This window comes from Petaurus breviceps, unplaced genomic scaffold (genome assembly GCF_028583685.1).
Source record: "Petaurus breviceps papuanus isolate PSGF00001 unplaced genomic scaffold, PetGlider_PUasm1.0 446, whole genome shotgun sequence".
Lineage (NCBI taxonomy): Eukaryota > Metazoa > Chordata > Mammalia > Diprotodontia > Petauridae > Petaurus > Petaurus breviceps.
Window position 1 is genome coordinate 514,484 of NW_027186338.1, and position 13,209 is coordinate 527,692.

Here is a 13,209-nt window from a genome sequence, read left to right on the forward strand (position 1 = left end):
GAATATAGGATCTACAAATATCTTCACATTAATCATTAGTCAGGTTGTAAAGAAGGATTATAACTGATGGAATGATCAGTGGGAAAGAGGAAACAAAACAAAACAAGAAAAAGAGCAAGTAGTTTGTTTCAATCTGCATTCAGATTCATATATTCATATGTTCCTATATTCATTTATTCATAAATTCATCTCTTTCTCTGGATGGGGGTATCTCTTTCAGTAATGAGTCTTTTGGAGTTGTCTTATAACCTTACATTGCTGAGAGGAGCCCAGTCTATCAAAGCTAGTTGTCACACATACTTTGTGTCTGTGATTGTGTACAGATTTCTCCTGGTTCTGCTCTTCTCACTCAGCATCAGTTTATATAAGTCTCCCCAGGTTATTATGAAGTCTGTCTGCTCCTCATTTCTTATAGCACAGTAGTATTCCATTACATTCATATACCAGAACTTGTTCAGACATCCCCCAAATGATGGGCAACCCCTTGATTTCCAATTCTTTGCCACCACAAAAAAGAGCCGCTATAAATTTTTTTGTACATACAGATCCTCCTCCTACTTCTCTGATCTCTTTGGGATAAAACCCTAGAAGTGGTATTGCTGGGTCAAATGGTATGTACTTATTTATAGCCCTTTGGGCACAGTTCCACACTGCTCTCCAGAATGGCTGGATCAGTTCACAACTTCACCAACAATGCATTAATGTTCGTTTTCCCACATCCTCTCCAACATTTATCATTTTCCTGTTTTGTCATCTTAGCCAATTTGGCCAGTGAGATATGGTACCTCAGAGTTGTTTTGATTTGCATTTCTGTAATCACTAATGATTTAGTTTTCATATGCTGATATCTTTAATTTCATCTTATGAGAACTGCCTATTCATATCCTTTGACCATTTATCAATTGGGGAGTGGCTTGTATTCTTATAGATTTGACTTAGTTCTTTGTATATTTTAGAAATAAAGCCTTTATCAGAGACAATGCTTGTAAAAATTCTTTCCCAATTTTCCACTTCCCTCTTAATCTTGGTGACATTGGCTTTATTTGTACAGAAACTTTTCAATTTAATGTTATCAAAATTATCCATTTTGCATTTTATAATGCTCTCTAACTCTTGTTTCTTCATAAAGTCTTTCCCTCTCCATAGATCTGACAGGTAAACCATCCCTTGCTCTCTCAGCCTTTATACCTAGATCATGCACCCATTTCAACTTTATTTTGATGTATGGTGTTAGATATTGGTCTATGCCCAATTTCTGCCATACTATGTTCCAGTTTTCCCAGCAGTTTTTTGTCAAATAGTGCGTTCTTATCCTAAAAACTGGGGTCTTTGGGTTTATCAAACAGTAGATTTACTGTAGTCATTGGCTGCTGAGTCTTGTGTACCCAATCCATTCCATTGGTCCACTACTCTATTCCTCAGCCAGTACCAAGTAGTTTTGATGACTGCTGCTTTATAATACAGATTAAAATCTGCTATGGCTAGGCCACCTTCCCTAGCATTCCTTTTCATTAATTGCCTTGATATTCTGGACCTTTTGTTCTTCCAAATGAATTTTGCTATTTTTTCTAGCCATACAAAGTAATTTTTTGGTAGATTGACTGGTATGGCACTAAATATGTAATTTAATTTAGGTAAAATTATCATTTTTATTATATTAGCTCGACCCAGCCATGAGCAATTGATGTTTTTCCAATTAGTTAGATGTGATTTTATTTGTGTGAAAAGTGTTTTGTAATTGTGATCTTTACAAGTTGATTACACAATGCTTGCCCTGCAGGAGCTGAGAAGGTGCCTCATAAGCACTGAAGAAGGGCTGAAAGAGAGCAGCAGCTCCAGAAACTGAGCCTCTTGGGACACCTGTGGTTGAGAGGATGAGAGTGCTACAACATAAGGGTTTGTAAGTAGTGATATGCAGAGCACTGTCAACTCTCTGAGAGAGAACACCAGGTGAGTCCCTTCCAGGATTGGTCAAGTAGCTACAGAGCCAACTTCTGGCTGTGTGCATTAGTCATTCACCAAAACTTCCTTTGCCCTATAGCTGAAGCTTGGAACTCCACAAATTGACCTCCATTGGATTTTGCACCCATCTTGCTAGAAATGGCAGATTACTGGGGAATAGAAAGGGAGGCAGAAATCTTAGGCTTTTATGCTCTGTTGCAGAAAGACCAAAGTCTAGGAGCTGAAATTTAAAACTCATTTTGAACATTCTTTTTAACATTTTGAGTTCCAAAATTCTCATTCTAGGTCATCCCCCACCCATTGATAAGGCAAGAAATGTAACAATTAAACATATGAAATCACACAAAGAAATTCTATAACAATCGTGTACAAAATCAGTAAGAAAAACAAAGAAAATGAAAAAAAATTATACTTCAATTTACATTGAGTTTCCTCTTTGGAGGTGGATAGTATGTTTCATCACAAGTCCTTTGGATTGATCTTGTTCCGAGTAGCTAAGTCTTTGACAATCATCATTAAAATATTGCTATTACTCTCTACAATGACCACCTAGTTCTGCTCCCTTCATTGTATATCAATTAATATAAGTTTTCATAGGTTTTTCTGAAACCATCCACCTCATTATGTTGTTGTTTAGTGATGAAGTGAGGTCCCTGATCCCATCATAGGGGTTATCTTGGCAAAGATAATGGAGCTTTGCAATTTCCTTCTCCAGGGGATTAAGGCAAACAGAGCTTAAAAGACTTGTCCATAGTCACTGAGTCAAGTGTGAGACCCCATTTGAATTCAGGTTTTACTAATTCCAGGCACAGTGCTCTATACCCTGAGTTATCCAGTTATCATTTTTCATTTCTTATGGTAAAATAAGTATTCCATTACAACCACAAACAACTTATCCAGCCACTACCGAAATAAACAGCCCCTCAATTTCCAGTAATTTGTTACCACAAAAAGGGCCTCTGTAAATAGTTTTGTACACACAGGTCCTTGTACTTTGATCTCTTTGGCATATAGACCAAGTAGTGATATAGCTGGGGAAAAGGGAATGCACAGTTTTATAGGCCTTATCTCATGGCCAATGGGTCATCCATATGCCTTGTGCATGCCATCTGTCCAGGGATATACCACCACACACTCAGTATCCCCTGGCTCAACCACCAAATCCTCTCCATACCAGAAGGCCCATGGAAGGATAACATTACTCCTTCTCTCCTTAGAGGGCTCTGAAGAGGAAAGTAATATCTCCTTTCCTGGGAGCTAAATAAGGACTTTTAGAACTTCACAGAAGGACTCAGAGTCATAGTCTACACAGTTAGGATATCCTCCCTACATTCCTTATATTCATAAATATTTTAGAGAATGAATTCTCTGATAGATATTGGGAGCATGCTCAGTCAAGATGCCTACCCATATGCATTACAAAACTCATAAGGTTTTTCTCCAGAATAGATTCTTTGATGCTCAGTAAGTGGTGTCCTCAAGCTGAAAGTCATCCACATTCATGACATTCATAAGGTCTCTCTCTAGTATCAATCCTATGATACTAAGTTCTAAAATCAGGAAGAAGGTCTGCCCACATACAGTATATTCATAAGGTTTCTCTTATGAATATATATATATATGAATTATGTGATGTTCAATAAGTTCTAAGTTGTAGTGGAAGGCCTTCCCACACTCCTAATATTTATAGAGAATCTTCTGAGCATGAATTTTCAATGCACAGTAAATTGTATCTTACAACTGACAACCTTTGAAATTTCACTACATTCATAAGTTTCTATCCTGAATGAATGCTCTGATATAAAGTAAGTTGTGTTTCTTCCTGAAGACCTTTCCATATTCATAAGGAACTTAACCAGTATGAATTACATTACATTCAACAAAATCTAAGTTATGATGGTCTTCTTCCCCCTCCCTTTATATTCATGAATAATCTCTCAAATATGAGTTCTCTTATCTCTGATGGCCATAAAGTTGTATACTCTGTATAAAAGCCTTTCCACATTCACTACTTTCAAAAGGTCTCTCTCCAGCATGAATTCTCTGATGCTTATTGAGATTTTCCTTCCTTGGGAAGGCTTTCCCACAGTCATTACATTCATAAGGTTTCTCTCCGGTATGAATTCTCTGATGCACAGTAAGATTTGGCTTCCTGCTGAAGACTTTTCCACACTCATTACATCCATAAGGTTTCTCTCCAGTATGAATTCTCTGATGCACAGTAAGTTGTGAGTTATTCCTGAAAGTCTTTCCACATTCACTACAATCATAAGGTTTTTCTCCAGTATGAATTCTCTGATGCACAGTAAGCTGTGTCTTTCTTCTGAAGGTCTTCCCACATACATTACATTCATAAGGTTTCTCTCCAGTGTGAATTCTATGATGCACAGTAATATCTGCCTTACTCCTGAAAGTCTTTCCACACTCACTGCATTCATAAGGTTTCTCTCCAGTATGAATTATCTGATGCAAAGTAAGTTGTGTCTTACTCCTGAAGGTCTGGGAACACTCACTACATTCATAAGACTTCTCTCCAGTATGAATTCTCTGATGAAAAATAATATGTGCCTTACTCTTAAAGGCCATCCTGCATTCACTACATTCATAAGGTGTGTGTCCAGTATGAATTCTCTGATGCACAGCAAGACTTGACTTCTTACTGAAGGCCTTCCCACATACACTGCACTCATAAGGTTTCTCTCCAGTATGAATTCTCTGATGTAGACAAAGTTCTGAGTTGTAGATGAAAGCCTTCCCACACTCTTTACATGTATAAAGAATCCTTCCAGTATGAATACTCTGATGCACAGTCAGTTGTGTCTTACTCCTGAAGGCCTTCCCACATTCACTACACTCAAAAGATTTCTCCCCAGGAAATGCTTTGCTCCCTGAAAGAAAGAATAAAGAGCTGATTAACCCTTCTTTTTCTTTCGTTTCCCAAGGCTCCTACTTCCTCAAGAGGTTTGAGTGTGATTCTCTTGTCTTCCCACTTGAGAAGACTAGTCTCACCACTCTTTCATTAAAGATCACAGTTTAATCTTACGTAAAAACAAGATCATTCAAAATCAACATATAAATGAATTAACTTAAGAGGAAAATTACCCGAAAAGATGAATAAGATGAATTTACTTCAATGTAAATGGTTGACATTTCAGTGGCATAAGTAAATGAAAGAGAATTCTTAAAAATTGGATGTCTGACAGTTTGCAAATGTACCCTTAGGACAGGCAATTGCCTAGGTGGCACAGTGGATAGACTGCTAGGCCAAAAATCAGCAAGATTAACCTTTCTAACATCTTATCAAGACTCAAGACACTAGCTGTGACACTTGGCAGGTCATTTAATCACATTTGCCCCACTTTCCACACCTTTAAAAGTGACTTAGAGAAGGAAAAAGCAAAGCACTCCATGATCTTTGACAAGAAAACCCCAAATTATGTCACAAAGGCGTGGAGACAACTAAAAATTGATTGAACAACAGAAAAATGTATCCTTAACATTTAAGGTGTAAATAAGGATGGAAAATACTGAGCAGAAAGTAAAAGGAGAATTGATGAGCTTAGCATGATGAGACATAGAGTATATATAGAAAGAAAATATATATTTTTTCTATATATAGAAAGAAAAAACTTGAGGAAAGGGAGTCATACTGGAGAATTGTTGCTATAAAGAGCTGTTAAAAATCCAACATGTCTACTTTGTAAGGAATGGATTAAATGTGTAAGACCAGGATCCAGTTCCAAAAAGGTAAATTATTATTCACAAGGCAAAACATGAATGACTACCAGAAACAATACTAAACTCTAGTAATCAAAGTAAAACTCAGAACAATTTGAAGGTATTACCAAATACTCATCAGATAGGAAAAGATAGTCTAAAATAACAAATTTATGAAGTTTTGCTGAAATAGGTACTTATTTAGTGTTTAATGCCATTTTCCTGAAAAGCAAGAAAGCAACTTAAGCTTTAGATAAAACTTCATAACTACTGACCCAATGATCCATTTACTAGGTCTACATCTTCAAAATGTTACTGAAAGCAAAAATATTTCTCAAAAATATTCACCATAGCTTTTTGTGAAATAGCAAAATACTCAAAACCTATAGGTAGAATGATGGAGTTATGGCTAAGCAAATCCTGTTATAGGAACATATAATTCTGCCTTGATAAATATAATTTCGAAGCATAACAAAAGCAGGATGACATGTAACATGACTGACATATGGGGAATTAGATTAGGATTAAATAATTTATAAAATAATAGCAACAAAGAAATATAAACATCAAGCAATAGAGAAGAAAGTATCAGAAGAGAACACAAAAAGGTATACTGTTAATAGTTGAAAAGACTTACTTATTTTAAGAGGGAGAATGCACTCATGCAACTGAAGCAGGAGAATGCCTGTTTAAGACAAGGTAATCTTCGATGAACAGTACAGAAATACCTACCCCACACTGAGGCAACCACTTGCTTTGAAAGTAGATGTACATGTCAGTAAAAAAGATGCATAAAAAACTAACTTCTTGTGTTAAAAAATGACATTTTAAAGTCTCGGCTCTTCTCAACAGGCCTGAGAAGCTTTGATAAGACCACCTTGTTCAACATGTTTAAAGAGCTTTGACCTACAATGACCAACAGAACAGTATTTTCCAATGACCCATTTCCTTGGTTTTTATGTAGTCACCTGGACAGCTGCTTCTTGGAATATCTGCCTCTGGCATCCAAGATGCTTCCTTTCTTTCCAACTGGTAGATCACGTTGGGTTTGGAAATTGCAAATCCTGTTTGTTGAAAATGAAAAAGTGCTAGGCACAGTCATCTCAGAATTCAATCACAGAACAGAGAGATGAAACACTCTTCTCAACTCTTTGTATAAAAGTAGGGAAATAAGCGAAAAAAATTTATCTTCCACCATCTAAGGCACTTTCCTTGTTAGCTGATTTTGTCTGTGATTATTTTTTTTCAACTAGGGAGGGCCTTAAAAGCCTAGATAAAAGGAGAGGTAGGGTTTGTTTTCTTTTGTTGTGTTTTTATGTAGTAGGTAGGAAAGGAGACCTTACATTAAAAAAAATCCATAAAACTTTATAAAAAAATTCAAAACTAGTTCACTCTCTTTGGGAAAAAAGTAGGTATGCTAGGAAGATTCCAAAAATAGTACAAAGGACCAATGAAGAATATTCTTTCATGTGGGAATTGGTTACAGAGTAGAACTAAGGAAAAATAACTTCATTTGACTCTGCTTAGGCAATGGGAACATTTCATAATGATAAAACCTACATTGGGATTAAAAAAAAAGTCTTGTATTTGAAGCAAAAGGGAAAGGAAGATACATTCTGAAGGATAACAACAAATCAAGACATCAATTTCCGGACATAGTGAGAAAAGACCTTTATCCTGGAAAATAGGAAGCTTGAGTACTACCTACCTCTCTGGACTACACAAGGACTAGGAAATAGCTTCCTTTTGTAGGCCAAAGAGTAACTGTTAAAATCTTGAAAGTCAACATCATACATACCAGAACTGCAAAGGGGAAGCTGTTCTTACCCAAAGAGACCAAGTTCTTATAGTTCTCCAGCATCCCATCCCTGTATAACTTTTTCTGATATGTGTTCAAATGAATCCACTCCTCCAAGGTGAATTCCACAGCCACATCCTGGAATATCACTGATTCCTAAAACACCAGAAATATTTGTGCTTACCAGGCATAACTAATTGTTCTAGATTTTCAATATAACTTTCTTGTCAATAGGAACGATTTCATTACTTATCTGTAATCCAGCACAATGACTGGTGAGTAACAAGCGCCTTGAAATCCCTCTTTGATTAGACTCAGCTTTTGGAGGGCAGTGGACAGGCTTGCTTTCTTTGTATCAGTACAACTTAGCAGAGTGGATGTTTATTATTGGTAATGAATCCAATGACATCAATTTTAAATGTGCATGGGCTTTTTTTTTCTTTTCTTTTTTACTAGTCGACATGATCCTACTCAATGCTCCTGGAACCATAAGAACAAAGGTAAGCATGGGAGACTACCATCTCCTGTCTGCAACACTATGGGAAAATGTAGATGAAAAGGATACGAGAGGACCAGTTTTCCAATTCATATATTTAGAAACGAAAGAGACTTCAGAGTCCAATTTTGTTATTTTAAAAATGAGGGAAGTGAGGCCCAGAGAGGGAAAGTAACCTGCTGAAGGTCAAAAGGGAGTAAATTGTAGATCTGCACTTTAACCCAGGTTTTATCAACTCCAAATCTAGAGACGTTTTTACTGTACCATGCTGCCATACCTTTTCTGTATAATCAGAACAAGGCCACAAGTGAGTTTATATACAAAAACTTTCATTAGAGTATTCGTTGGGGGCAGCAAAGAACTGGAATCTTAATTCACACCAATAAAGAAGGATTACAAAAGAAGGGGTATGTGGCTACAGATTTATTATACAGTTTGAAATTACAAATATGAGGACTTTTGAACAGCAATGGAAATGTAAATTAAATGCAGTGCAAAAAAAAGCAGAACCAAGACATTCACAATACAAACACTACAAAATATATATTTAAAAAGAAAAAGATATGAACTCCGAGTAATTGGAAAAAATGATACTGTTTCTGACAGCAGCAAAGATGATGACCACTAGAGAGAATGTTTTATGAATTATCCAGAAGAGTCACTATAAGGGGGGTTTTTCTGTAACTGTGTTTCTTTGCTACAAAGGAAGGTGAGGGAAAGAAGACTTTTTCCAGAAATGGCTGAGATAAATAGCAAAAAAGCACTATAGAAAAAAAAAAAAGAAGCCTTTTCTAATTGCCCACTAACCAACTCATTTCAAAAGGTATTTTAGGAATGTGCCAGAATTTGGAGTCACTGGCCTAGGCTTTGCAGAATCCACTGTCTCTTTTTTGAAACTTGGCACAACTCCCCTCTTCAGTTCTGTGGCATCAACCCCATTCTCTGAGATCTTGTAGGGATACCCAAGAATGGGTAAGCAATCAAAAACACTATACTCTTCTTTCAGAACAACTGGATCCTGTCTATCTCCCTTTACCTTGTGTATCCACTTCTTAATGACACCTTGGGGGCTCTCCATACCACTTCAAAGATCTTCATTTTTCCAAGAGAAAACTAAAGCCAAGCAAGAGTTTACTTGTATGGCTTTCTCTCAGGCATCCTTCCTTATCATCATCCCATCCACCCCTACCCTTGGTCCTCACTATTCTTTGACTTTTTGTTTGCCTCCAAACTAGTTTCTAAAAATCTTTTTTTTTTAACTAACATTTATCACCTTAATCAGATCTCTGGGGGCATTGTTGTCTTTATACTGATCTTTTACACTGTGCTATTTCTTTTTTATTCATCTTCAATTAATGGTACTTAAAGCCATTTTTATTATCATGCTTAGTTATGATGGAATCCTAATAAAACTGCCCTCAGCACCACTATTCTAACTTCCTTACAAGCCCCACTGAACAACAGGCCCACTACCCCATAATGGCAAGCAAAAAATACTTAGTGCCTTGTTTCATTGAGCCTTGCCCATGATTATATCAAGTCTTTGTTGAGAAACAGAACTCGTGAAACCCACAGTGGGAGGGACTTGCCAAAGACAGGAACAGGAAGGACATAAGAGGTGGGCGGAACAGAGAGGAGCTAATGACCAGATAAAAAGCTGAGCACAAGCTGGGAGAACGCAGAACTGAAAAGGGAACACTTGTGGTGGCAGAGTTGAGGAGAAAACTTGTGGTATCCTGGAACTCTGTCTATTCTGTCTGTGATGTTTGTTTGTGATACTTTGTACAGAAGCCCTGGGACCTTACTGGAAGCCCTGAAAGAGGATTTTCTTGTTGTCTGTTTACAAAAGTCCTGGAGGAGGGTTTCATAGGTCTTGGGACTTTACTGATGATTTGTGTTGACTTCTTGGACCCTATTTGTAGGTTTGTGTTGATTTCACAGGCAGATAGTGAATTGATGATGGTGCTGGCAATGTGTATTACTGTTGTTTTGGCTCTGTTAAGTTTTATCTTCCCAGAAACAGAAACTGCATAGGACTTGAGGTGGACTGGACACTGTGAACTTCAATATGGAGCTGGACAAGGAGCTGAGAGCTGCCTACCTTTGAATCCAGGTGACAGCTGGGTAGATTCAGGCAAGAGCTGGACCCACGGAAGAGGAGCCATGGAATTTGGGAGTCAGCCTTGAGTCAAGATGAAAAGATCTCTCCTTGGGTACTTAGTGCTGAAGGAGAAGATCATGATTTACTGTGGCCTAGAGGTGAGAGAACTTTGTACTCTGTACCTTGTACCTCTTAAGGATGATTGCATTAAGGATGACTGGAAACTAATCTCCAATCAAGAAGAAAGAAGACTTTTTGACTGAGAGATTAAGACTATGTAACCTAGGGGTGGAGAATTTTGACCTTCATACTTTGTGTCCCTTAAGGAGGCTTAAGGATGATTAAGGTCTTACTGAATGATATCTTTTATTTAAAACTATGTGGCCACTTTAGTGATAACTTGTTATAACATTGTGAATACTATACATTGGTTTCTGTGAATGTTTTGCTTTAGTTTACTGCTAAATAAATAGAGCTCACTATACTATGTGATCAGAACCTTAAAGCTGTTCACAGCAGCAGTACTCTAGAAAGCTGCTTTACATGCCCCTACCTGGACTCTTACCCCACCCTGACTCAATATCCTAACTTCCTAATATAAGCCTCACTGCTCACTGGAACAACAAGTGTATCAATGGACTCATTTCTCACAGAACAGCAGGAAAGCCCATGTGATGGGATCCCAGCCACTGCCTCTAGCTAGCCACTGCCCCCAAACCCATTCCTCATATTTCCCACAGAAATAGCAAGTGTATCTATGCACTCAACCACAACCATATCCATCTAGTCTCAGACAGGTCCACAACAGCCAATCAGAAAGCAATACCACCAAGATGCCCAAGCAGGATATGGACCGAAAAACAATACATGGAACTTTCGTTAAGTTGGCACCTGCGCAGTAAAAGTAAAAGGTGTCTCTACTAGTGAACTTATGACATAGAGAGGCTTGTTCTAATATCATTACCATACATACATACATAACCCCTCAATGGGTTTTTCTATATGCATTGTGCAGTTCCACTGTCAGTGGGACCCCCCTCCCCAAATTACCTAATCCCTTAACAAACTTCTACCTTTTTGATTGTGAGGGAATACTATTGTGTTACTACACAGTGGGGGGAGGGAGAGGTTAAAAAAAAACCCTGAGACTTCTATGAACAGAGGCAAAGTGAAGTGAGACCAATCAGAACATTGTGGCCATTAATGCAAATATTGTAACAATGATCAACCTTGAAAGACTTCCCTATTTTGTTCAATACAATGATAGAGGAAAATTCCAAAGGATTCACAATGAAAAATGAAGAGAGAAATGATGAACTCTGAAGGCAAATGAAAGATTTTTTTTTACTTTTATTTTAATGCTTCTCAAGTTTCATTTTTTTTTTTTTACAATGTGGCTAACATAGAAACCTTTTTCACATCTTCACATGCATGAAGTGTATCTTATTGCTTGCCTTGTCAAAAGGTGGGGAAGGGGCTGGAGGAAGAGAAAGAATGTGTATTCCAAAATTTTTAAATGAATGTTAATTTTAGGGTAGGTAGCACTGGATAAATAAATGATCTCTATGTTATCTTTTAGTTCAAAATACAGGATGCTCTGATGGCCACAATTTCTAGGATTATGGCACGTGAGAAAAATGTACGCCATGGTCTTTAGATTGAGATGGAACTTCAGGAAACAAGCAACTGGCACTCACCTTTTCTGGCCTGGCTGTCAGCACAGGAACCATCCCCTCTTCCTCGAGGATCCCACCTAAGGGGGCAGGGCAGAGCTCAGAGCTGGGGAGGAAAGGAGGACCATGAGAATGGGGGGCCATGCTGTGGGTCTCCCCTGCTCAGAGACTAAGAATCCCCTCTTCTCCCCTGTGGTGGGAAACAGGGAACCGTCATGACAGGGGGTAGGAGGGGTGGGGAAAGGGGGCCACAAAGAAACAGTCACTTCTCTGAGGGAGGGGTGTTTAAAAGGAAACCCTCATTTCTCTCCTGGGGGGGAAGAAGGAATCCCAAATCACCAGGAAAGGCGGCAGGGGGGGCGGGGGGGGGGGGGGTCACAGAAGCAAACCCTCATTTCTATCCTGGAGGGCCAGGAGGAAACCCTCAGTTCTCTCCTGGGGGTGGCCCCCTCGGTCTTTGGGACAATCTCTCTTTAGAGACAAAACAGCACAGCGGGGGACCCTCTCAGCAGACCCAGGTACGGACCGCCGGCAGCAATGGGGTGTCCTCTCCTCCACAGGAGTCCTGCAGGAAGAGATCGGCCCCAGCACCTGGTTCCCTAAGACTCCGCTCATGGGGGAAGGACTGAAACCTGGGGGGTCAGGGTAGTCAGACTCCAGCACCCAGCCGTCCTGGGCACAGAGGGCAGGGCCTGCAGGCAGGAAGGCTCCTCCTTCCCAGACAGAATCCCCACACTCGCTAGCGGGGTGACCCTGGCCAAGTCCCTTCACCTTGCGGGCCTCAGTCTCCCGGCTGTAAAATGACCCGAAGCACAGGACAGACCACTCCAGCATCTCAGCCAAGAGAATACCCAATGGGTCCCTGGAGCCGGGAAACACTGCGACTCCTCCCACGGGACGGCCCGCGCCCAGGTCACGACACCCTCCCGCCTCCATGGCCCTGCTACCCAAGCCCCCGCCCGCCGGAAACCCCCTTAGGGCCCTGCCCACTCCTTGCATTCCCCAACAACATCCTGGGGCTCCGGCCCCGCCCCACACCCGCGTCTCGCCTCCTGCCGGGCCTGGCCCAGCTTTCGGGGACCGCTCACCCCGTTTCGGGGAAACCCGGGAGAGATAAGGGAAGTGGACAACCCTAAGTGAGAAGGGGGTGAAGGGCGGGACGGACGTGACGTCAAAGGGACCGCCTACCCTCACTCCCTGGAACTTGGAAAATGTACGTCCGGTGCGCGAGGCCTTCTGGGAATGGTAGTCTGGAGGCCGCTGAGGTTTCTGCGCATGCTCCGTGATCGACTCCGCCCCCGACATCAACACCACTCTCCGTGGTGTCCCCCTGACTCGGGCAGTCTGTCACACCCCGGGGAGCAGGAATACCCGGTTTGGCGAAGGCTGCCTGACCGACTGCCAAGTGTCTGGGGAGGCAGGAGATGACGCAGAGGCCCATGCGGAGGCTTCTGTCTCCCGG

General features: G+C 40.2%; 1 protein-coding gene and 1 long non-coding RNA gene across 7 annotated transcripts; one reads left to right on the top strand and one right to left on the bottom strand.

The window, feature by feature from the left end:
- Positions 1-78: 78 nt before the first annotated feature.
- LOC138171489 (zinc finger protein 157-like) lies at positions 79-12,963 on the bottom strand. 6 transcript variants are annotated; one of them, XM_069100999.1, is made up of 6 exons: positions 12,519-12,937; positions 11,772-11,853; positions 10,075-10,196; positions 7,507-7,633; positions 6,648-6,743; positions 108-4,850 (listed from the first exon to the last, which is right to left on the bottom strand). In XM_069100999.1, the coding sequence occupies exons 4-6, from the start codon at positions 7,538-7,540 to the stop codon at positions 3,916-3,918; spliced, it is 1,065 nt and encodes a 354-aa protein (XP_068957100.1). In that variant the 5' UTR covers positions 7,541-7,633; positions 10,075-10,196; positions 11,772-11,853; positions 12,519-12,937; the 3' UTR covers positions 108-3,915. The 6 variants fall into 6 exon arrangements, with proteins under 6 accessions (XP_068957099.1, XP_068957096.1, XP_068957100.1 ...); XM_069101000.1 differs by having other exon boundaries at positions 12,836-12,891; XM_069100997.1 differs by lacking the exon at positions 10,075-10,196.
- Positions 7,648-10,558, top strand: LOC138171515 (uncharacterized). The gene is made up of 2 exons (XR_011170905.1): positions 7,648-7,977; positions 9,977-10,558. It is a non-coding gene; the product is annotated as an uncharacterized lncRNA (long non-coding RNA).
- Positions 12,964-13,209: the final 246 nt, after the last annotated feature.